General features: G+C 56.9%; 1 protein-coding gene across 2 annotated transcripts in view; it reads left to right on the forward strand.

Annotated features, from left to right (window-relative positions):
* LOC117651551 (hemicentin-1) overlaps positions 1–23,581 on the forward strand; it is a 96,389-nt gene that overhangs the window by 22,556 nt on the left and 50,252 nt on the right. For both annotated transcript variants that reach the window (XM_034395651.1, XM_034395652.1), the window contains exons 3-5: positions 5,010–5,164; positions 17,250–17,414; positions 19,365–19,526. In XM_034395651.1, the coding sequence (XP_034251542.1) occupies positions 5,010–5,164; positions 17,250–17,414; positions 19,365–19,526 (482 nt within the window). The remainder of the gene's footprint in view (positions 1–5,009; positions 5,165–17,249; positions 17,415–19,364; positions 19,527–23,581) is intronic.

A 23,581-nucleotide genomic window follows, 5' to 3' on the forward strand; every position in this document is an offset into this window, starting at 1 on the left:
GCAGCACGAAAGGAGATTAGGGCTCACGCAAGGGCGAGGTGGTCAGCTCCTGTCATTAGTTAATGCGATCGCCGACCAGATTGTTTCAGTGCTGCTGTGCGGAGCGTCAATTCAGTAGCCGCCACGCGCAATGCTCACACCCGGGGACCCGATTCCAATTACACCAGTGTAACTCACGCTCGTCAGCTGTTTCAGTTCCATTTTACACAAGTAAAACAGGAAAAAATTGCAGATTTTTTTAGCAAGGGACCTTTTAGGAAATTTATGAAAATTCGTTTCCAACTTGTGTTCTAACTATGTAACTCTCGCGGATTTTCCCACCTAAGGTCCATGATTGTCACAGAGTGGCGCGACTTGGGAGGTCGCTTCCGGGTTTGCTCGTGCGCGGCACTGCGTCTGGCCAGTGTACTTTGGATTATTCTAATCGGGGATTGGCTTGTCGGACCTGCTTTTCCGGACCACCGCCGATCTAGTCCAAGCGGGCGCGGCGGGTGCTCCACGAGGACGGGGTGCTCGTGGTGGAGAGTCCGACCAAGGAGGCAGCGAGGAAGCCGCTCCAGTGTCGGAAATCATACGGTTTTCTCTATTTATTTCAAGACAGAAAAACAAAAATCAAAAGGGGGGAAGGAACACTGTGGCTGAAAGCAACTGCGGTGGTTCGGTATCGGGTATAAGGGGAGTGGCGTTAGGAAATATAGGAGGTGCCTCCCTCCGCTGCCGCACGGGCAGACGCGCCCTTAAGCCCCCCCCCCCCCCCCTCCCCGCGCGGCCCCGTCCGGCCCCGTCCCGGCCCCTGACAAGGACTTGGCGTATTGCCCGGATGACATTTCGATACTGTGCCGCTCGGTGCTGCTCGCTGCGTCAACGCGACGACAGGAACAACGCCAAGGAACTTCTCGGCGTGAAAGTGGCGCTGCAGGGAGGCTGCCGAGCAGTAAAGTAGCCACAGAGAGAGAGAGCGGTGTTTCCGAACTTGCAGCGCCACTGGCAAATTGCGGCTGGTCAATGGGGCATGGCGGTGGTGTGGCAGTGGCGTGGCGTTTGGCAAGGACGAGGGGACACCCTTTATGCAGGGCCTGGCAAGGCGGGGTGGGGCGGGGCGCGCTCCAGTTTGGCTGCTGTAGGTCACGGCCCACGCCGCGGCTCCGACCGCAGGGCTCGTCCGCAACGAGCACGCAAAGAGCGCCGCTGTCTCTATCGCAGGCGCCAAGCGGTGCCCGACTGAGACACGGACTCCGACTCGTCTCGGGTAACCCGGCCGCGGTTACTACGCCCGCTCCACTGCGTTTTCCCAGTGTGGTGCGGGGGCGTCCGGGTGCGTCACGGAGTCGTATTTCACTGCGAATAATGAAGTAGACAGGTGCAGTGATTGCTGATCGGGGATGCATATAATCTGCCTGGCAGTCAGGCCGTTTCATCTTGCCCCCTCCCCCCTTCCAGTTCCAACCCCCTTCCCCCACCCCCGCCAATTCCGAACCGGCATGTGCCATCATCCCACCCCCGCCGCGTGGACATCCGTTCCTCTCCTGCACCCTCCCCCACTCCCTCCCCAGCACCCCATATCCGACTCATTATAGCGGGGGCCAACTCACACATAAAATTTTACAGGCCTTGAAATCGCCCTGGAACGGTTATGACTTCACTATTTTTTCGCGGCGGCCCTTTCCCAACGGCTGTTTGTTGTCCCAGTTCTTTTTATTGTCTTTCTTCTCGTTAGAATGTTTGAATGTGGCCTCGGCATTTGTCATGGGCGTTGTGTCGCGCGAGCGTCGCCGCGCGTCGCACAATGGGACAATGTTGCAATTGATGTAAAAGGAGGGCGAATGAAATACGAAGGTTACTGTCGGAGAAAGCATTACCAAAAGAAGAAACTTTTCTCGAAAAAAAAAAGGAATTAAAATAGGGCATTTACTTATCTCAAACTCTTCATTTTTAAAAGTGTTCAATTTTGCAAAGTGAAAATTTTTCCCCGTTAGTATAGGAGAATTGTGGCCATTTTTGATAAGGTTGCGCACCTCGCAGGCAGGCGCCACGCCGTGTGTGGGAGGCGGGCGAGGCGGGTCTGGCCGGGCGGGCGGCGACTGTGGCGCGCTCACACGGGATGGATTAGAACTTCACGCGAGTCCCGCCCCGCACTCGCCACTAATCTCCTCGGGTAACTTTCTCAACACTAATCCCCTGCGGTGCCAGATAATTACGTGAGACGAAGCAGCATTGCAGTGGCGGGATGGGGGTGGGACGCGGCAAAGCGAATCTAGAACGTCTCCCGGATCGCGGGTCAACGAGAGTAGTAGTTGCGCCGAGACAAGTAGCTCGGAATGCAGTGTAGTTTCGGTGGAGGGCGGTGGGGGAAGCTCGAGCACTGGAAAAAGGGTTTGGAGGGGGGAAGGGGGATTTCGCATGACATAGCGTCGCGGCGCCGCGCGTCTCAGACGCGGAACAAATTAAAACAGCAATATGCGCGCCGCTGTGCACTTTATCGCAGTGGGCCGTTCCAGGCGACGCCGTGCCCCCCTCCCCCTCCCCCCCCCCCCAGTTTATTGCCGTGCCCCACAACAGTGCATCCCTCATCCCTCCCCCCTCTTCTCTCTCTCTTTCCCGCCGGCCCATTCGACTTTCGCATCATGACTCTCGTTTACCTGCATCGCGTCGAGCCCCATTTGTCTTCCACTCGAATCGTTCGTTCGTTCGTTCCTCGCGCGTCGCATCGAATACCGCACTCGGGTACTTACCTCACCGATGTGGTGGCGGCTCGCCCAGCACGCGTTCAGGCCCCCAACATCACAAGTTTGACTAACGCACACACACACACACACACACACACGCACACACCGTGATGCCTCCTCCGCCCCATTTAACCGTCTTTTTCCCTCGTCCGGGCTGACGGGCATTGTGCGTCGCTGTGAAACCGTACGCGCGCTAAATTTGATTCAGTGGCTGAATTGCCACCCAGCCTAGAAGTGCCGGCCCGCCGGAAGCACCGCGCTTCTTGCTGTTTGGTGATTATTTGAGCGCATTTCCGCTTTTCTTGTTGTTGTTGTTGTTGTTGTTGTTGCGCGGGGTTTCATTCCTCGGCGTTCCGTCTCGCCGGTACAGTGCGCTCACCGCCGCCGCGGCTTCGGTTTCGCCGCGGTGGCTGGTCGACTCGCGTCGTCTCCCTCGCACCCTCACGGCGCGCAGAAGAGAGACAGAGAGACAGCCGCCGTGCGGACGCGGCCCGCTGGCTGGCTAATTATGTTTCGCGGCGTGAAACTTGACCCGCGCAGTTTTCTCCTTTTCTTGTTGTTGTTGTTGGCGGTTTCCCTGTTTTTCGTGTTTCCTCCTCCGCGTTGCCTCGGCCATATCGACGGTCGGAAGGAATGGGGCATCCAGTGCAATGGGTGGGCGTGGCGAGGAGGCGGCAAGGCGGGCAGGCAGGCGGCACACAGTGGGCCAGAAGACCGGTGCAGGCGGCCGAAAGCCTAGACGCGTTTTGAGCTGCAGAGTCGCTAAACAGGGCTCGAAGCAAACGTGTGACCCCAACAATGGATTGCTCTCCGAACGAGGAATCCATTGATAGGCTCACACGTTCAGCTCGAGTCCTGTTTAGCGACTCTGCAGCTCAAAACGCGTCCAGAGTTTTGGCCGCCTCCACCGGTCTTCTGGCCCACTGTGCAGCAAGGAGGAAGGCAGATGACAGTCGTACGGCCGGCAGTAAAGGGAGTGCGGGATGGAACAGTTATGTGACAAAATGGGCGCCGGGTGTAAAATGCAGCACGATGTTAGTTTCTCTGTAGCCATTTCGCCGGTACCGCCCCCCTCACACACACACAGACACACACAGGGGTAAAAACTCATCGGTGACGTCATATGTTTACAGCGCCGCCGCGTCCGAACGCTTAATCGTGCGGTCCGGGACGCGACGCGCGATGAAAACAGATGGAGGTGGGCGAGCCGTCCTCATCGAACGGCCCCGTGAGCGCGCGGTGTTCCCCTCTCGCTCGCACCCTCCCTGCCAATTCTTCTTCCACTGATGGGGCTTTTGAGCGCCAGGCTCTCTCTCCCCCCTCCCTCCCGGCGGAGGGGAGCTAGTTGGTCGCGGGAAGTAGTGGCGGGCCGTTGTTCGAATCGCCGTGCCCGCTAAAGCGCGCTAAAGAGACAATTTGTGGAGCTGCATGCGCCTTTTAATTACTGTGTTTGCCTCGGCCGTTCGCTGAGAATGAGCTGTCGGCCGAGCCCGCCATAATTGCTGGGCCCGGCCGGCGCGGCCAGCGCGGTCTGGTGTGGCCAGCGCGGTCTGGCGGCGCGTCGGCTGCAGCCACACACACACACACACACACACACACACACACACACACACACACACACACACACACACACAGCTGCACCCACCTGCCGCCGCCGCGGGGATTGAAAACAAACAGGAAGGCCTCCCCGTTGGTACTTCCCCGCGAAGGCGCGGCGGCTTCGCCTCGCCGTTCGGGCGTGTCCGGAAGTCTCGCGGGCCTCGGCCCTCTCCTCGTCGCGCTCCAGTTGGCTTCGACTTAATTTCGCGCATCGCTCGTCTCTTCAGGCCGCGGGCCGCGCCCGAAGGCCGATTCGGAGAGTCGTGTTCGTCGCTCTGTCTCTCTCGCACACCTACGGAGAGTCCCAAGAGTGCGAGAGAGACAGAGCTATACGAAAATCGTCTCTCAGTCTGCTGTCCGAAAGGCGCAACAAGTCGATGCGTTTTGCAGTGGCGTTGGGGCCGCGGATTTACTGGCCGCGATCAGGCGGACAATTATCTGCACGCGAGGCGCTAATTGGCGCAGTGTCGTTGTTGTTGTTGTTGCGAGGGTGGTGTCGCCATCGGGGTGGTGGCGCCACTTTGCCACTGTTTTGCGACAAGTGTCGGTGTCCTTGTTACACTGTAGGGTCTTTATGACTACTACTTGATGTCGAGTGATTCTGCCAGTGACCCGCCCAATTCTTGATTTGTTTTGTTCTGACTAAAAGTCTAATTTTTGTGTTTGTTTTTGATTTTTCTCCAGAGCGGACCTGCACTACAAGGCCAACGCCACCATGATGCACCTGAGTGTAAAGAATCTGGCGGTGGTGGACGAGGCGACGTACAAGTGCGAGATCACCTACAACGAGGTCAAGGACGGCTGCTCGGTTGTGCAGTTCATCAACCTCACCACCATGAGTGAGTACAAGCGAGATCCTGAGGGGACAGTCAAATGGGACTGAACCGATTGTGTGACCCCACCAATGGATTGCTCTTCGAACGAGGAATCCATTTGGTGGGGTCACATGTGCAGTTCGAGCCCCGTTTAGCGACTCTGGAGCTCAAAACGCGTCTGGAGTTTCACCCCCACCACCGGCCTTCTGGCCCACTGTGCGGCGCGCCCAATTTGACTCGTTCCGAACGCGGGCTGCAGCGGACGCCTCCGGGGAGGCGTGGCGGCGCACATGCTGGTGTTCCTTGACTGCCAATCTTGCAGCAATTACGGCCGCCTCCCCGGCGCCTCCGAGACAGACGAGAGCGTGGACGGGCGCCTGCACGTCGCCACGCGCCCGCATCACTTTGCAGGACATTTTCCTCGGCACTCGCTGATGTCGTCCTGATGCAATAAAGACACACCCCTCCTTTTTTTCCCGCTCCGGTCGCCGGAAGAGGAACGCTCCTGAATATTCATCGAATGGTGTGCTGAAATGTGCATGATTTTTAAGTAAGTTGTACGACGCATACATTACCTCCACGCACGAGAGGGAAAGTCTTTGACGAAAAAAAATAGGCTGGGTGAGCTTTCCCCTTGTCTCGCCTCGAGCTCTCAACGGCAATGACCGGAAGCGGAATATAATCCCAGCCGTTAAAAAATAAAATAAAAGAATCAGTTAAAACCCTCATTTACTCGTAAAATGTTTAACGATCGCGAGCACTTAAAAATCCGCGTCACATATTTTTTCATTGCGTCGAAATTGCGTCAGGCGGAGGTCATACGAGGCTCGGGTCCGTTCATCAAAGCGACGTGCTCTTTTTTCGTTAGCAGGGAGAGGGCAGGGCGACGCGGGAGGCTCACGGAAAGGTTAGGTTAGGTCAGCGGTTTTCAACCTTTCTCGGCTCGCGACCCCAAATTTGAAGAAAAAATTTCCGCGACCCCCAGGAAAAATTTCGCGACCCCACGGGACCCCTCCTTTAACATGCCACGGCGTCTGATCCGAGGCGGGCATTTTGCTCCCTCAACGGGCAACTGGTCTTTGGACCTTCCTTTAGCATGCCTTTGTTACGGAGTGCAATTATCAGTCTTAGTTTGGGAGCAGTATTGTCTCAAAGTTGGCCAAAACGCTCAGAAATGTCTATGAAAAATCGTGTTTTGGGCCGATTTTAAGCAGCCACTGCGTCTGATCCGAGGCGGGCATTTTGCTCCCACAACGGGCAGTTGGTCTTTGGACCTTCCTTTAGCATGCCTTTGTTACGGAGTGCAATTATCAGTCTTAGTTTGGGAGCAGTATTGTCTCAAAGTTGGCCGAAACGCTCAGAAATGTCTATGAAAAATCGTGTTTTGGGCCGATTTTAAGCAGCCACTGCGTCTGATCCGAGGCGGGCATTTTGCTCCCACAACGGGCAGTTGGTCTTTGGACCTTCCTTTAGCATGCCTTTGTTACGGAGTGCGATTGTCAGTCTTAGTTTGGGAGCAGTATTGTCTCAAAGTCGATCAAAACGGTCGCAAGTGTCTTTGAAAGATCGTTGTGACTATTTTGGTCAACTTTGAGACATTACTGCTCCCAAACTAAGACTGATAATCGCACTCCGTAACAAAGGCATGCTAAAGGAAGGTCCAAAGACCAATTGCCCGTTGAGGGAGCAAAATGCCCGCCTCGGATCAGACGCAGTGGCTGCTTAAAATCGGCCCAAAACACGATTTTTCATAGACATTTCTGAGCGTTTCGGCCAACTTTGAGACAATACTGCTCCCAAACTAAGACTGATAATTGCACTCCGTAACAAAGGCATGCTAAAGGAAGGTCCAAAGACCAACTGCCCGTTGTGGGAGCAAAATGCCCGCCTCGGATCAGACGCAGTGGCTGCTTAAAATCGGCCCAAAACACGATTTTTCATAGACATTTCTGAGCGTTTCGGCCAACTTTGAGACAATACTGCTCCCAAACTAAGACTGATAATTGCACTCCGTAACAAAGGCATGCTAAAGGAAGGTCTAAAGACCGATTGCCCGTTGAGGGAGCAAAATGCCCGCCTCGGATCAGACGCAGTGGCTGCTTAAAATCGGCCTAAAACACGACCCCAGCATCGCCGCAACCCCTTAAAAAAATTTCGCGACCCCAGGGTCGCGACCCTAAGGTTGAGAACCACTGGGTTAGGTCAAAAGCGAGTCAAGGCCGCATTCAGGAGCGTACCCAGTCCGTGTCACGCATGAGGCACACCGACCGCTGCGGCCTGTTTTTTGCCGACATGACCCACTCCATGCACCACACGCACCACCCGAGTAGCCCCGTACTTGTTGCGCCCCTGGACAGCCCTGAATCGGGCCGTCCCTGAGGGTAGTGCTGTGGGCCCTGTGGACTGACCCCGAAGGTCGTCTTCGTCTCTCTCGCACTCATATGCGCTCTGTATGAGTGTGAGTGAAACGACTCCACTGCTGCAGCGCGCCTGCGGCGTGGGCCTGCCCGTCGAACACGCGTGTGCTCGTGTGGCCCGCTACGCATCGCCCGCAGTGGCGCGCCCCCCTCCCCGACTTCCTCGTCACTCCCCTGCGCGGCGGTGATCTCGGTGGAAATATGACTTGTATCCGGCGTGGTGCGGTCGGGGCACGGCGTAGCATGGCGCAGCACGGCCCATCTGACCTGACTGTGTTTTGATGACGCGCAGGCCCGCCCCGCCAGCGCCGCCAGCGCCGCCAGCCAGCCCCTTCTTTCTCTCTCCGCCCCTTCCTCCTCCTTCTTCTTCTCTGTTGCCCCTGCTATTCTCCGCGCGCTACTCCAGCGAGAGGGTAATTGTTCCCGCCGAGGCAAGTACAAGTACACGCACTCTGTACACCTCGGGCACAATCGTCGCAATGGGGCGGCGGTATTTTACCCCGGCACGCCCCCACTGGGAGGTGGACGGACGGACAGACAGCCGGCCAGACAGACAGACAGACAGACAGACAGGCGCTGCAGTTGCTGGATGGCTGGTGTTGCGGCGCAAAGTAAAGCCCTCTTAGGGATTAAACTCGGTATTCAGGGGCCACTGGGCCATTCTGAGTGGCGCGAACGTGTTCGTAACGGCAAAGTTCACAACAAACAACAAGCACACACACACGCACACACAGCAGTGCCATCTCAGCACGTGGAGCGACGTCGGTGTCTGAATGTGTGTGTCTATGTGTGTGTGTGCGTGAGGGCACAACACGCGGACCTCAAAAGTGTGCACACAAAAGGTGGCGCCCCCATCCCCTCATATGTCCAGGAAAGCGAGAGTGCTGAGGAGGTGCAGGGGCGGGAAGGAGGGAGGGCTAAGGTTTGGCCCGAGTCCGGGAGGGGGTGGCGGGGGTACAAAAAAAGGAAGGTGCCTTTTTCCGGAATTGGCCGAGCAAAGAAGGGGGAATGGTGCCCAACTGAGCCAATGACTTGTTCGGCGGGCCGCCCCTCCTTCACAAAGGCTTGCTTCGTCGCCTTTTCATCCGCGAGGCGGGCGGGTCCCTGCCGGCCCCGGCCGCTCGGGAGGTGCACGTCGACCTCGGCACCTCGGCGTCGACGACGGCCACACGTCACTTAACGAGAAAGCAGTTCCCCCCGGGCTGAGGTTATCGCGTGTCTTTCACCGCGCGCTTTCGGGACAAAAAGACAAAAGGGAGGGGGAAATTGCAGAAGAGTAAAGTGGGTACCGCGAAGCATCGCGGGGGGCGGACGCCCCAACGCCACTCACTGCAAATGCATCCACTCCATTCCGCCTTCAGCCGCATTCACCGCCTCCTTCTTCACTTCCTCTTTTCCCCTTTTCCTTCCTCCTCCTTGTCCTCCTCCTTCTTGTCGTCTCGCCATCTCTCTCTCCCCGTAACAAGCTGACGCACATCCATTCCAGCGCTCCCATGATAAACACGCAGCCTCCGCGATGTAATGAGGGCAGCTGTTCACTTAAACACGCCCCCTTCCCCCACCCACGCGCCAAACAACAACAACAACAACAACGAGGCGGCAAAGTGAGGCGCTAATCACTAATCACGCGTGGCGCGCTCCGCGATATATTTCACAGTGGCGTTACTGAGGCGCGCGACGCATTTGCGTGTCCCCGTGGGAAGGCTGGCTGCCTGCCTGGCTGGCTGCCTGGCTGCCTGGCTGCAAGCAGGCCGGGGTATGTGATGAAGCCGGGCAGGAGATTGGGGGGGGGGGTGCGTCGTTCACCGGGTCTCGTTGACGGACGACGTCCATTTCCCATCCCACCGAGAAGGCAGTGCAGGCACTGGAGGCCGCCGTGGCGGAGGCAGTGCAGGCCTTCAAGGCAAAGCGGCGCGACGTCGCGTCGAAAAATGGCGTCACTCCGAGATACCAACGTTGCAACAAAAAGCGGAAAGGCCGCGGCCGGGGACGCTGGTGATGACCGAACCGCGCTCTCTCTCTCTCTCTCTCTCTCTTCTCTCTCTCTCTCTCTCTCTCTCTCTCTCTCTCTCTATCTCTCTCGGCGGCCAGCAAGGGAGTGCGAGAGAGATGGAGCGTGCCCGCCAAGCGACGGGGGAGGAAAATCGACTGGCGTTATTCGCAGGAGGAGAAAGAGGTGTGCCCGGAAATGTGCGGCAATGCGATGAATGTCTCTCGACGGGCGAGGCAGGGGGGAGGGGGGGGGGGGGGGGGTGAGGCGGAGGGTTGAGCAGCCCAGACAGCGCGCGGAGCGGTGCGCTCGGCAAGGGTTCAGAGAGGCCTGCCCGGCGAAGAGAAAGGTTGGTCGAAGGAAAAAAAGTCTTACAAAAAGTCGCTGTCAGTTGAATAGAAAAATCGGTGTGGATCGCAAAGTAGTCAGTGTGGGTTGAAAAACCGGAAGTGGCTATTCTTTTCCTCCGATTTTCCTCGCTGACGCCGAGGTTGAACCGTCATCGCGAACGAGGCTCTGCGACAGCGGGATGGGTGGAAGCCACCGGGGTGTTCCTGAACAAAATAAATATGTACCGCGCCGCCCCGAGGGACTTCCCTTGCCGCCACGCCCCGCCCCGCCAGGCCAGGCGCCCCCTGGGGACCCCGTCGGCCGTGGTGGTGTGGAAGTGTGGGAGTCTATCAAGCGACTCCCAGCCAATCGCTAAGTGAAACATGACAAGGCGGGACACGGGGTGGCGGCGGGGCGCATTTCCACGGCGGAACAACAGTTTGTCCTGATTTAGGGGGAGCATAACAGCGTTACGGCACCGGATTGGACGGGCTTCCAGTGGGGGAGCACAAGAATTGGATTAAAAATGGAACAATTGCGGCTCGGGCTTGCGTCACGTTGATCGACGTTAATTGCTTTAATGAATCCGTTCCTGGCAAGGCCGAAAAATTGAGGTTGATCTCGGCAAATTTTACCGCCTCAAAAATAACAGCATATCAATTTTTGGTTCGCATATACTGTCAGAGATTTTAAAACCAAAACTAAAACCGATGTCTTCAGTGTCCTTTGGAAGGAAGGTTCACGAAGCGCGCGGCGTGCTTTGCGGGTGCGACAGAGCGCACGTCCGTCCTGCACGGCTTCCTCTCTCTCTCTCTCTCTCTCTCTCTCTCTCTCTCTCTCTCTCTCTCTCTCTCTCTCTCTCTCTCGCACCGATGGTGAAAGGTGCGCTCGTAAAAATGAACGCGGAGTGGCCGCGTGGCCTGGCGTGGCCCGCTGCCGAAAGCTGCAGGCTCTCCGTCCCGAAGCGTCTCTCTGCTCGCTCCGTCTCTCTCGCACTCCTTGGCCGTTCAGCGGGGGAGCGAGAGAGACAGACAATCCACGCAATTGGACGGCGCGTCCTCAAGAGGTACGTCGGTTTGACGCTCCCTGACCGGAATGCCGGGCTACGCTGGGCAATGCACGGCTCGGCAGCTTGTCGGGGTGTACGCTGTAAAACGAGTTGATGGCCCGCGACGCGGTGGACCGTTGCACTGCAAACCAAATCCCATCAAAGTCGTAAAAAAAAAAAAACAAAAAAAAACACGTGTACGGAAAAACGTTGCACGAGTACGAAGTGATCTGAAAATGTAAACACGTCGTGCAAAACTAAACAAAAATCTTTTTAAAAAATGCCTTTGAATTTTTTCATGCGTTAATAAGACAGATATCCGAACGGTGACGGACTCACTCCCCCAAGCAAAAAAGCAAGAATGGAAATTTGCATCCTCCGCTCGGCGCTGCACTTTCGGGACCACCGGACATTCCTCCGAGGCTATGTCCCGCTGTCACGCGGGGAATTCATTTCTTTTGAATATGTATGCATCCATCCCTCCTTCGGCTGATTTATTAATGCAGCGCCATGTAAATCGCCTGTTTGTTGTTTTCTTGGCTCGAGGCCTGTCAACGTCTTCCAGATTTGAGTCGCCCAAACGCGCACAATTGGCTAATTTTTTGAGTGCGCGATTTTTCGTCCCGGCCTCCCTCTTTCTTCTGCAAATGTAAGGAGGCCGGTTGTCCCTCCCCCGGGCAGGACAGTGTGCGGATGTTGCTTGAGACAGACAAGCTGGGCTGAGATTGCATATTAATTGAAATGGAAAATAATGTAAATCGCAACGGACGGTGTGGAACGGGCCGGGCACGGGTTCGAAACTCGACGGAGGAAACATGTTTTTCTTCCCCTTCGGAAGACGATGACGAACATCGTAAGGAAAGCCGATCCCCCCGAAATAACTTTAGTTGAAAACGAAAACAGACTGGAAACCTGGAAGTATGAACGTTGAAAGAGCGTGTGACCCCACCAATGGATTCGAGTCTATATCATTTCTCCTACCTAAATGTTCGCCTACATGTCTATTTCGCCTACCTATATTTCGCCTACCTAATAAAAATATTGAATAAAAATATTCAATAAAATATTGCCATTTTTCGCCTACCTATAGTTCGCCTACCTAATAAAAAAATTAAATAAAGATATTCAACAAAAAAAACGAAAAAATCGGCGGCAAAAAGTGGCAATACGAAAGTCTCAAGGAGACCCGCCGATCAGCTTCGGTGTTCTTATGGGAACCGGGCCTTCATCCGACGCTCCCTGCCGCGCAATTCGACAGATTAGTGGGTTCGTATTGGGCTGGCCCACCCGAAGTGCGCGCGGTTTCTGTGGTACAGTGAGAGTCCAGATTCAGAGGCCTTACCTCAGAGGGGTCACATTGGGTATTTGAACCCGCGACCCCGAGTGCCGAGTCTAGTCAACTCCTCTACCCTGACCGCTCAGCCACCGAACCAGCTTGTCGGCGGCGATGTCGCAACTCCTCTTGAGCTGCCGTTCGAGAAATCTGGTCCCGAAAAAAGGGTACCTGGAGCGGTCTCGAACCCGGGACCTGCCGCTTCCCACATCATGCTCTTAACCACTGAGCCACCGGGACGCCATGGCACCCGCCTTGCCTGCGCTGGTACTCAATCTTCTCTGGATATACCTCCCCAAGCAATTGGTCGCCGAAAAAATTGTGTATAATACCGGTCCCGAACAACGGGACCTGCCACTTTCCACAACGTGATCGTAACCGCTGAGCCACCGGGACGCCATGGCACCCGCCCTGCCTGCGCTGGTACTCAATCTTCTCTGAATATACCTCCCCAAGCAATTGGTCGCCGAAAAAATTGTGTATACTACCGGTCCCGAACCCGGGACCTGCCGCTTCCCACATCATGCTCTTAACCGCTGAGCCACCGGGACGCCATGGCACCCGTCTTGCCAGCGCTGGTACTTATTCCTCTCTGGATAGACCTCGTCAAGAAGTCGGTTGCCTCTGCCGAAAAATATGCTCATGGCACTAGCCTCGAACCCGAGACCTGCCAGTCAGGAACGCAGCACTCTAACCACGGCGCTACCAGGTTGCTATGCACGCCACTAACCTAGCGCCAAACTTCAATAGCCACCCATCTTGCTTGATGCTGGACGAATAATAACTTCGGCGATGGGGTGAGCGCTGTGCGTAGCAACCAAGTAGCGCAGTGGTTAGAGTGCTGCGTTCCTGACTGGCAGGTCTCGGGTTCGAGACTAGTACCATGACCATATTTTTCGGCAGAGGCAACCGACTTCTTGACAAGGTTTATTCGGAGAGGATTGAGTACCAGCGCTGGCAAGGCGGGTGCCATGGCGTCCCGGTGGCTCAGCGGTTAAGAGCATGATGTGGGAAGCGGCAGGTCCCGGGTTCGGGACCGTTAGTATACACATTTTTTTCGGCGACCAATTGCTCGGGGAGGTATATCCAGAGAAGATTGAGTACCAGCGCAGGCAGGGCGGGTGCCATGGCGCCCCGGTGGCTCAGTGGCTAAGAGCATGATGTGGGAAGCAGCAGGTCCCGGGTTCGGGACCGGTAGTATACACAACTTTTTCGGCGACCAATTGCTTGGGGAGGTATATCCAGAGAAGATTGAGTACCAGCGCAGGCAGGGCGGGTGCCATGGCGTCCCGGTGGCTCAGTGGTTAAGAGCATGATGTGGGAAGCGGCAGGTCCCGGGTTCGAGACCGCTCCAGGTACCCTTTTTTCGGGACCAGATTTCTCGAACGGCAGCTCAAGAGGAGTTGCGACATCGCCGCCGACAAGCTGGTTCGGTGGCTGAGCGGTCAGGGTAGAGGAGTTGACTAGACTCGGCACTCGGGGTCGCGGGTTCAAATACCCAATGTGACCCCTCTGAGGTAAGGCCTCTGAATCTGGACTCTCACTGTACCACAGAAACCGCGCGCACTTCGGGTGGGCCAGCCTAATACGAACCCACTAATCTGTCGAATTGCGCGGCAGGGAGCGTCGGATGAAGGCCCGGTTCCCATAAGAACACCGAAGCTGATCGGCGGGTCTCCTTGAGACTTTCGTATTGCCACTTTTTGCCGCCGATTTTTTCGTTTTTTTTGTTGAATATTTTTATTTAATTTTTTTATTAGGTAGGCGAACTATAGGTAGGCGAAAAATGGCATTATTTTATTGAATATTTTTATTCAATATTTTTATTAGGTAGGCGAAATATAGGTAGGCGAAATAGACAGGTAGGCGAACATTTAGGTAGGAGAAATGAACAACTCCCATGGATTCCTCGTTCGGAGAGCAATCCATTGGTGGGGTCACACGTTCGGTTAGCGTCCTGTTGAGCGGCTCTGGAGCTGAAAACGCGTCCGGGTTTTTGACCGCCTCCACCGCTCTTCTGGCCCACTGTGCGCAGCTTGACGGTGCAGCCTGGCGGCGCAGCCTGGCGCGTCGCTCGGTCGCTTCGGTCGCGGCACACAAACTTTGACTGTCAGGCCGCAGCTCGTCTGCCTTGATTAAGGGGCTGCAGTTAAGTGGCGCCGAGTAGTAACGCCGTTTACGCCCCTGCATTCAAGGTGCGCGCGTAAAGCCCGATAAGTCCGTGTAACGCCCGCAATCGTTAACGTAGATTTGGTCCAAATGGAAAAGAGGGAGGGGGTTTCTGGGTGCTGCAGCGGAGAGGTTGGCAGTCGGACGCGTTTTGGCGTCCCGGCCGGATTAGACGTCCAGCCGATCTCTGCCTGCCTGCGCGGTGAGTGACAGCCGGCGACCTCTGGCGGCGGCACTGCAAGTCACTCAGCCCCCCACCCCTCTGTACCGACCACACCGCGGAGGGAACGCCGACGACGTGAGATTCAGAATTACGGGATTGCATTTGCGCGCGAATGGCATTAGTCCGCTTCTTTTTTCACCTCTGCACTTTTTCTCCCGGCGAGGCTGGCGCGCGCTGGAGAAGCGTCGATCTGGGGGCAGCAAGGTGGATGCAAAGAGGAGCCGCACTTCGCACGTCCCTGGCGAACGTGCCCCCCCCCCCCCCCCCCCCCGGTGATACGACGCTACCCCCAGGGGAGAGGCAGGGGCAGGAACTCCCCTCCTCCACTGACATTGTTCACTCGTCGAGGGCCCGGCCTCACTCGCGCGGCCTGCCCCAGGGTACCCTTACTTTGCCCTCGTCTTCGATTATTTTTTCTCTCCTCCGATTGACGGGGTTCTGACCTACCCTCGCTCCGCGGTCGGCCGCGCCACCGCCTTGCTCGACGAACAACGCCCTCTGCGCTGTCCGCGGCGCAGCAGCGCCTTCTACAGTGTGCTGGCCGTGCTGCCGTGGCACGCGCCACGGATCACGCGCGTGCCGAACAGTGTGACACGCTGACGACACCGTGCGTTGCTGTCTCGCACAAGTGTGTGTGTGTGTGTGTGTGTGTGTAGCGTGGCCTCGCACGGATTCTGAGCCCCCCTCCCCCTCCGTGCACGCGGATGCCAGAAAGAAGGGGGCGCTGCCACGGCGGCCGTGAGGTGGTTTTATGGTGCCGACGTGTGAGGAGGAGAGAGAAAAAAAAGAGGGGGGGGGGGTAGTGTACGGTGTAGGCTGCGTAATAAATCCATCGTGTTGCACCGGGCGACGTGAAAGGGGGGCAAGCGGGCCTGTCCGACGGGGACAAGGCGGTGGGGGGGGGGGACCTCTTCTTGCTCCTTTCTTCGGCGCGATAATGTTATAAATGTAGCGCGTGTGTGCGCCTCGCTCGCGTGCGCGCCGAGGTTGCCGTTGCTTTCCGGCGCACGCAGGTGCCCCGCACGGCCGGGCCGGGCACGGCGGACCGCCACTCGCCACCGCCATCCGTCTTTTGAGCACTCCAGTCGGCCCATCCATCAAACCGGCAACCGGTCCCGCGATCCCTGTCCGGACCCCCCATCCTCCCCCCACCCCCCGATCCCTCTCTGCGCAGATTGGTTAATCCCGTCCCTATTATTGCGTAATGACCATCTCATGTGTCGTCATGAACCATTCATGAAGGACAAATAATTAGACCGCTCCACCATGGCAGCACACACACACACACACGCGCGTGCATGAACACACACTCAAACCACGCGCTCATTGTAGACGTATATAGGCTAAATACGAAGCCGGAAAAAATGTTTGTGTTCTCGTTGCACTTACTTGCTTTACAGCAAAGATATCATTTTTTTCGTATTTTCACCATATTTTTTTCACAGCTCCTGAACAATAATTGCGCCAGTATAAAACCATAATTTGCATATTTTTTTTAATTCATAATTTTTTGCGGTGTGGTACCTTGGCGGCCGTCATCTGGCACGCCTCGCCGCGTCCCTTCAGCCTCCCTTCCCTCTTTCTTCTCTCTCCTCTCTCTCTCTCTCTCTCTCTCTCTCTCTCCCTCTCTCTCTCTCTCTCTCTCTCTCTCTCCCTCTCTCTCTCTCCTCTCTCTCTCTCTCTCTCTCTCTCTCTCTCTCTCTCTCTCTCTCTCTCTCTCTCTCTCTCTCTCTCTCTCTCTCTCTCTCTCCCTCCCCCTCGCCTTTCACTCGAGTCGCCCCGCTGATTCATAATCATTATGCACTCATAACTAGCCGCGGATTGTTTTACGTCCGCAGCCTCCCCTCGCGTGTAGCGCTGTCGAAGATTGAAATTATTTTCGATGGGATCAAGTGCGGAGAGAAGCGAACGTGTGGCCCCACCGATGGATTGATCTCCGGACGAGGAATCCATTGGTGGGGTCACAGGTTCGTTTCGAGTCCTGTTTAGCGACTCTGGAGGTCAAGACGCCGTCTTGGGTTTTGGCCGTCGGCGCCGGTGTTCCGACCCAGTGTGTCTCGACAGCACTACACTGGGCTGAGCCGGGCGGCCGCCGAGGCGGTGGCAATGCGCTGAAACACGAGTGGGGCGAGAAGCGCTTATTATAGGCTGCAGAATGGCCGGGCCGTCGGCCGGAGGACTTGCCGCTTTTGTACGCGAGCAGTGCACTCAGCGCGGCTCGTGATTACCGGGCCGGGCAGCCAGGCAGTCAGGCAGCGGGGCAGCGATTCCAGAAGCTCCGTCGCGAATCTTCTTCGACGGCAGGAGTGCTTCGCGTTCCACGCTCCGCCTCCACTTGATCCCCGACTGCCATTAGTCCGCGGCCTTCATCCGGCCGGACTCGTCAGCAGCGCAAACAAGGACAACAAGTGTGACAGTGTACACACTGCTAGGGGCGGCAATTAATTTTGTGTCCGGCTGAAGGTTGTCACGCCGGCCTGCGTCCGCACCAAAAGCCGTCACGGGTACCCTGCCGGAAACGCGACGGACGCTTTCGGCGGAGAAGAGGAGGAGTCTTGAGGAAAGACACGGTAACGAGTGTTTGTTGTTGTTGTTGCAGTTAAGCCGGAGTACGTCAAGATTACGCGGGAAGGCAACGAGCTGCAGAACGCCACGCTGATTGGTCCCTTCAGCGAAGGCGACGACCTGGCGCTGACGTGCGAGTCCGGGGGCGGCAAGCCCACCCCCACCGTGGCCTGGTACAACGGCACGGCCAAGCTCGGCGGTAAGTGCACACCGAAAAAAAAACGGGGAAAAAGCGACGCGTCGGGACGGATAAGACACTGAGGGATCGGGGAGTTGAGCTGCGGTGAAGGCTGGACATGCTCTGACAGTGTCGGACAGCGAGATGATGGCCCTCAAACCATTTAGCGACAGTCCACAGTCTTCCTTCGAAAAATATTTTTGGAGGGTTTCTGAAGGTGTAGTGTCACACACGCGTGGACTAGCAATAGGCTCCTCGCGGCCCACTTGAGGCTTGAGGCGGCGGCCCACCCCTCTCGCCCCTTGTTGACGGCCGGGCGGCCGGCCTGGCGGGCGGTGGGGCTTGGGGGCCCTCGGGCCAATGAATGCCCTCTGGGGCCCTCGGGGGGCCCTCGGGGCCACTGTAAGCTGACCGACAAGCCTTCCGCCCAGTCGTTATGTGGAGGTAATAGCCCGTATTCAAACTGAGTATTTCGCCGGAAAGCGCCTTATATTCAGCCCCAGGCCCTTGAGGGCGCAGGGCGGAGCGGGGCTGCGTGGGGCTTCCCCGCCGGTAGCCCTCACGGGTCAGCCCTTACGGGGCGGCCGGCCACGGCCCTCGGCAGTCCTTGTGGTTGACCAGCTCGCCGGGCCTTTGGGCCGCCAGCGGCCGCCGGCCCTCCCCCCAGTCTCCCCGACGCCATGGTCATTCATTGTGGTGCCGCCGAGCCGGGCCGCGCCGAGCCGCGCCGAGCCGAGCCGTGTGGTCCAGAGGGCAATCTAGCAGGGCAGGCACAGCAGGCGGGCATTGAGGGAAACATCTCAACAACACGGTTTTGTGGAGCAAGAACGGCGGCGGAACGGCCGGGTCCAAAGCTGGCCGGGTCGGGTCTCTAGCCCGGCCCGCCTCGCGACCCGCAAGACAAACACCTGTAAGCCGGCAAGAAGCGCGCCGCGATTTAGCGTCACCAGCGCCGAGCAGCGCCAAGCACCGCCATGAAAAATGCGGCATTAGGACGGCCAGTTTTTGGGCCCAAGCAAGAACGGCGTCCTGAATTCGAGGGGCAAGGGGAGTTCCCAGCTGCCCCACTACGCAGGCTCCACGCTCGCGAGCTGGCCCGGTCCAGTCCGATCCGGCCTTCAACTTCCAAAACACAGTTCCCAACCACTCCGCCGAGTGTTCGGCTGCTTCGACACGCGTGCCGCGGGCCGTGGATAGCCGATGATGGAAATCCTGTCCATTTTTGTTGTTATTGTTGTTGTTTTTTGCCGCGCGGCCAACAAGGGCGTCCTTAGTGCGACTTTGGCAACTGACCTCGCCATCGTCTCACCCACCGATAGAGGGAGAGGGTGGGGGAGAGAGTGGGAAGGGGACGTGTGGCGGTCTGGCCGCGAGTGGTACATGCCTTGGCCTCGCATTAAAACGTGAGAACTGTGGTCATAAAGCGAAAAGCTGGTCTTCGCCCCGCCGCGCCCCGCGTGACGCTCCTCCCGCCCCACTTTGAGTTGAAACTCGGCCCTAAAACTCTGGAAAAGTGCCGTAACTCTGCACGCGAACCAACACCGCGCGCCCCGGCCGGCCTGCCAGGCGCCCAAGTCACCGCGAGAAATTGACCAGACAAGGAGCAGGGCCTGGAACCGCGAGTGAAGCCCCTGGCACCACCACACCCTCCAAAAAAGATCAAGGAGATTAAAACTTAACGGAAGTAAAGGGCCCTCACTTTTGCAAGCAGCAGAAAGGCACCCCCATTTTCACAGACAGTAGTATAGGACCTCCATTCTCATAGACAGTAGGAAGGGGCCCCATTTTCACAGACAGTTGTAAGGGCCTCTCATTCTGACAGACAGTAGTAAGGGACCCCCATTCTCACAGACAGTAGTAAGGGACCCCCATTCTCACAGACAGCAGTAAAGGGACCCCAATTCTTACAGACAGTAGTAAGGGACCCCCTTGTTCGTTTAAGCGTTCACGATTGATGTTCCTTGTTGACAGGTGACTACACGACGGAGCCGGGTTCCAACGGTGCGGGCACTGGGCGCAACTCCGTGCGTCTGGCGCTGACACGCGGCGACCTGGGCGCCAAGTACGAGTGCAGGGCCACCAACGACGCCCTGGAGCTGCCCATGATAGCCTCTGTCGAGGTGGACGTCAACGGTGAGTCCGTCTCCGATTTCCACCTTGTTTCAGCAAAAATAGTGGAAAGGCGATCTCCGCAGGGGGAAAGAAGTAACTAGAGTCACCGGCTCTCGAGCAGGTTGTCAACCTTGGGGCGTTTCTGGATGGGACTCAATTCGATCTCTTGGACACACAGCGGTGAAAATCTAACCATTTGACTTCGATTCTTAAGCCTGTTCAGCCAATTTGGAAATACTTTTGTGAGAGTTGGCCATGCATCTTGGCGGTCTGTTCTTCTCCCTCTTTCGTTTTCCCTTATTTTTCGCGGTTGATTCCTTCGGAATGGACCGGCTGGCAGCTCGTCCTCAGGGAGACGGAGAGAGGCTCCCCGATTTGTTTGTCGCGCGGAATATGACTTATTATGCAGCAGGCCTCCACGGAGGCGTCCGGGAGGAGCGAATTGGAAAGGCGGCAGGCACGCTCACCTGCTTTGTTGTCCACTGTTTCCTGTTTTATTCGCAATTTATTCTCGGGCTGGCTGTCCCCCTCGCACCTGAGCGGGACACTCCGCGAGTGGGGGACAGACGGCACGGGCGTAATGGAGACGTCCCATAACGCGGCGCATCCCGGTAATCCAATCCAGTCGCGGACCGATTCGGCGCCAAGACGTCGGATATGAATGGAAATCATCCCGCAGCTTATTATATCTCGGGAAGCTGTGTACATTTTCCCCCCTGAGAGGTGGGTGAAAGAGAGCACAACACGGCGTGCTTCTCTGCGGCTGGCGAGTCCTTCTTTTTTGCGCCGGAAGTAGTGCTGTGTACAGTCACGCATTTATACTTGACATGGTGTAGTCTAATTCGCCACTCTGCCGAGGACCGCGCTGCGGTCGAGTGGGCCGTGCTTGCCGTGCTGCCGTGCTCCCTGGTGACGGACGGCCCGGCTAATGATGCTAGACCAAGACCATCTGCAGATGGCTGTGGAGACGCCCGGTCCACTCGCCGAGCCAGCCGCAGGGCCCAGCCCAGCCCAACCGTCTCCGGCTGACTTATTGGCACCCACGTTTTTTTTCATCCTTCGCTCCTCTTTTTTCCCTTTGGCCCTTTTGTTAGATTGTCCCCGGGCGACCTTTACCCCCGAGGAATCTGATAATAATTCATCCCCCGACACCTGGACCGGGTCCAGCGCGGCGGCGTGCCGTGGCGTGCCCGATCCGAGTCCCAGATCCCCTCCGGGTGCCCTGCGGGTCTGCGGCCCCGCGGCCCGGCGGCGGGCTGGCCCCCGGGGCCCTCCACTGTTGGACCTGTCTTCGGGAGGTCATCTCGTCGTCCCGGTTCCCGGTGTGTGTCCACTTTAATCAGTGTAGGCGAGTAAATCTCCGGCGAGTCGAGGAACAGACTGACGCTTTGTGGCGTGTGTGTCCCCGACAAGGTTTAATTAGGATCGGATCGAAGTCCTCTCTTTCGGGCGCCATCTGGCGGGTCCACTGGCTCGGGGAGCTCGGGGGAGGCGGGCGTGTCAGCCAGGTCTGTTCGTCCGGACCTGGATTGGCTGGCCTGGATTACCCTAGTCGACGTGAGGCCGGTCGCGCCGAAGTACCTCGTCCAGGTGGGCGTGTCACCGAGTCTCGCAGAGTGAAGCCCGCTGGAGCCCCGGACCACCACTTGTTCATTGCTTCGGACCGAGGCTTTGGTGTGGCTGGCGTTTGTCCCACAGTGCCCCAGCGACGACGGGGACCGCGACCGTCGCCTGTCGCCTGTCTCACTTTGCGTCATCGACCAACCCGCCGACAGTGGGAAACAGTCCGAATTTCGCTGCAAAACAAACGGCTCCGAAAGCCGACAAAATCTCTCAAAATGGCGATTGATTCGGTTGCTACGGTGTTACGTGATTAGTGGACCGCCAGGTTCGCACCGGTGCAGCGTGACGGGGCAGTGCGGCCTGACAGCGGTGCTGACCGCGCGGCGCGGAGCGTTGGAAGGCAATATGCAGAATGATGTTGCTTTTCATGCTGAAACGGACAAGCAAGCCGTGCCACTGATTATTGCTCTGCTCGGCCAACCAATGGCGGGGCGGGGCGTTCCCTACTCTCCGTTTCATGGCTTTGTTTCCGCCCGCTGTTCCGTCCGCTGTTCTTTTTATTCGAAACACAAAATAACATTTGCTGACTATGAACGATTGCCCCCGGCACCCTGGCAGTTCGGCGCCGCGCCCTTTTCCCCCTTTTTTCCTGCCTCTGTTTTGTTTCTCGTTATGAGTGAAATCCATATCGCTGCGTTGCTACGCCACTTTGCTCCGACCGCTTCCGACACTCCACTGTGGAAAGGGCTCACCCGAAAAATAGTCCCCTGAAACTGAAACTGCTTCTGCAAAGCGCATCGGTTTCGGGGAACTCATTTTGCCCTGACGTGTTTGCGTCTGTCAAAGCAGTGTAGCGCCGGTCGCGTTACGGGACGGCACACTGCCATACCGCTGCTGATTAGCTCGTGCTTTGTCGGGGAGCATGGCAGTATGTCGCGCTCGCCCGTTTTGTGTTGATGCTGCTCTCTGCCAAAGCACGCGCACGCACATACACGAACACACACACGAACATACACACACAAACGAACGTACTTCCGACACACGGTATAATCCCTTCTTTTCTCTCCTCTCGTTTTTACCTCGACGTGTTTTGATGCTGTAGTTTCACTGGCGACTAAATAGCGAATGATAGTTTGTTTTCGCCACCGCCGTCTAAAGCCTCCGCCCTTTTCACAAACCACAGTGTCTGCAAAGTGACGGGGAAGCCAACTTTTTGAAGAGACTGAACACCTCGAGTGTGAATACGGGTTGGCAACGGAGCATGCCATTTTAAAAACTACAACTTCAAGTGCCAACAGCTCCCACAACGAACAAAGTCCAATATTTTTAAGAGGAATCACTCTCTGTTATTCGTCCTATGTCCCGTGGCAGTTTCAAGTCTCCATAGCTTCTAATTGAACCCTCCTGGCTTGTCGCGAGAAAAAAAGACAAAAAGGTTGGAAAACAATGCTCGCCGTTCTCTGGCAGTGTCGTGTTTGGCATCAATGGCATAAGGAGGGTGTGAGTGGCACACTGCGAGCCCCCACTGCGACCGGCCGCCCACCCTCCGCGACCCCTCCCGCCCCAGGCCGTTCTTCTCACTTCTCAGAAAAATGATTAACAATGAAGTTTTCGCGTGCAGGCGCTGGCGGGACGGTGAGGTGCAGGCAGCCCCGCGCAGCCCCGGAGGCCAAAGTCACGATCCGAACAAAGAGCAGACTTGCCCCTGCCCCCTACCCTGCCCTGCGCAAGGGTTGTTCCCCTTGTCCCGCGAGTGAGACTGCTCAACATGAGGGCGGGCCTGCGCGTGTGTTGGACTGTGTGTGTGTGTGTGTGTGTGGTGTGTGTGTGTGAGTGCACATGCCTCTTACTCTGTGGGCAGAAAGCCAGCTTCCAAACCGTAAACGAGGCCAGTGAGTACTTTTCGAGACTCGCCTCCCGAACGGCCAATGCTAACCGGCGGTCCAGAACGAAGTCCAGCCCAGAGCAGCAGCGCGCCGAAAAGTGCACAACTTGTAAGCGAAATCATACAGCAGCAACCAAACTTGTAAACAAAATATCACAGAAGCACCAGCACAAGTCGTAAAGAAAGAACTCTTCTTTTTTTTGAGGTTGTTTGTTTCTTTTTTTTTTTCGCGACAGTCGTGGAGCTGAAGCCCAATCAGTGCACCTGATTGACGTGCTGCATCTTGATTATAAGAAGTGTGCACCTGGTGGGCTGGTGGACAGACGGACGGACGGACAGACAGTCAGACAAACAGACGGGCAGGCAGACGGACGGACGGACGGACGGGCAGAGTAGCTCTCAGCAGGCTGGATGACACGTAGCCTCATTGTGCGAGGCAGAACACCACTCGGCGAGAGCTGCAAGGGGAGCCACTGAAGAGGCCCGAGGAAGAGGGGGAGGCATGCGTCGTCCCATACAGCCACTTAACTGCTGTTCCAGGAGGCAAAAAGCGGCATGGATCACCAGGGCTCGAGTGTAGGAACGCAGGCAGGTTCCACTGAGGTGCTCGTCGAAGGCTTGTAGTGAG

The sequence above is a fragment of the Thrips palmi genome, unplaced genomic scaffold (genome assembly GCF_012932325.1).
Source record: "Thrips palmi isolate BJ-2018 unplaced genomic scaffold, TpBJ-2018v1 HiC_scaffold_6, whole genome shotgun sequence".
Lineage (NCBI taxonomy): Eukaryota > Metazoa > Arthropoda > Insecta > Thysanoptera > Thripidae > Thrips > Thrips palmi.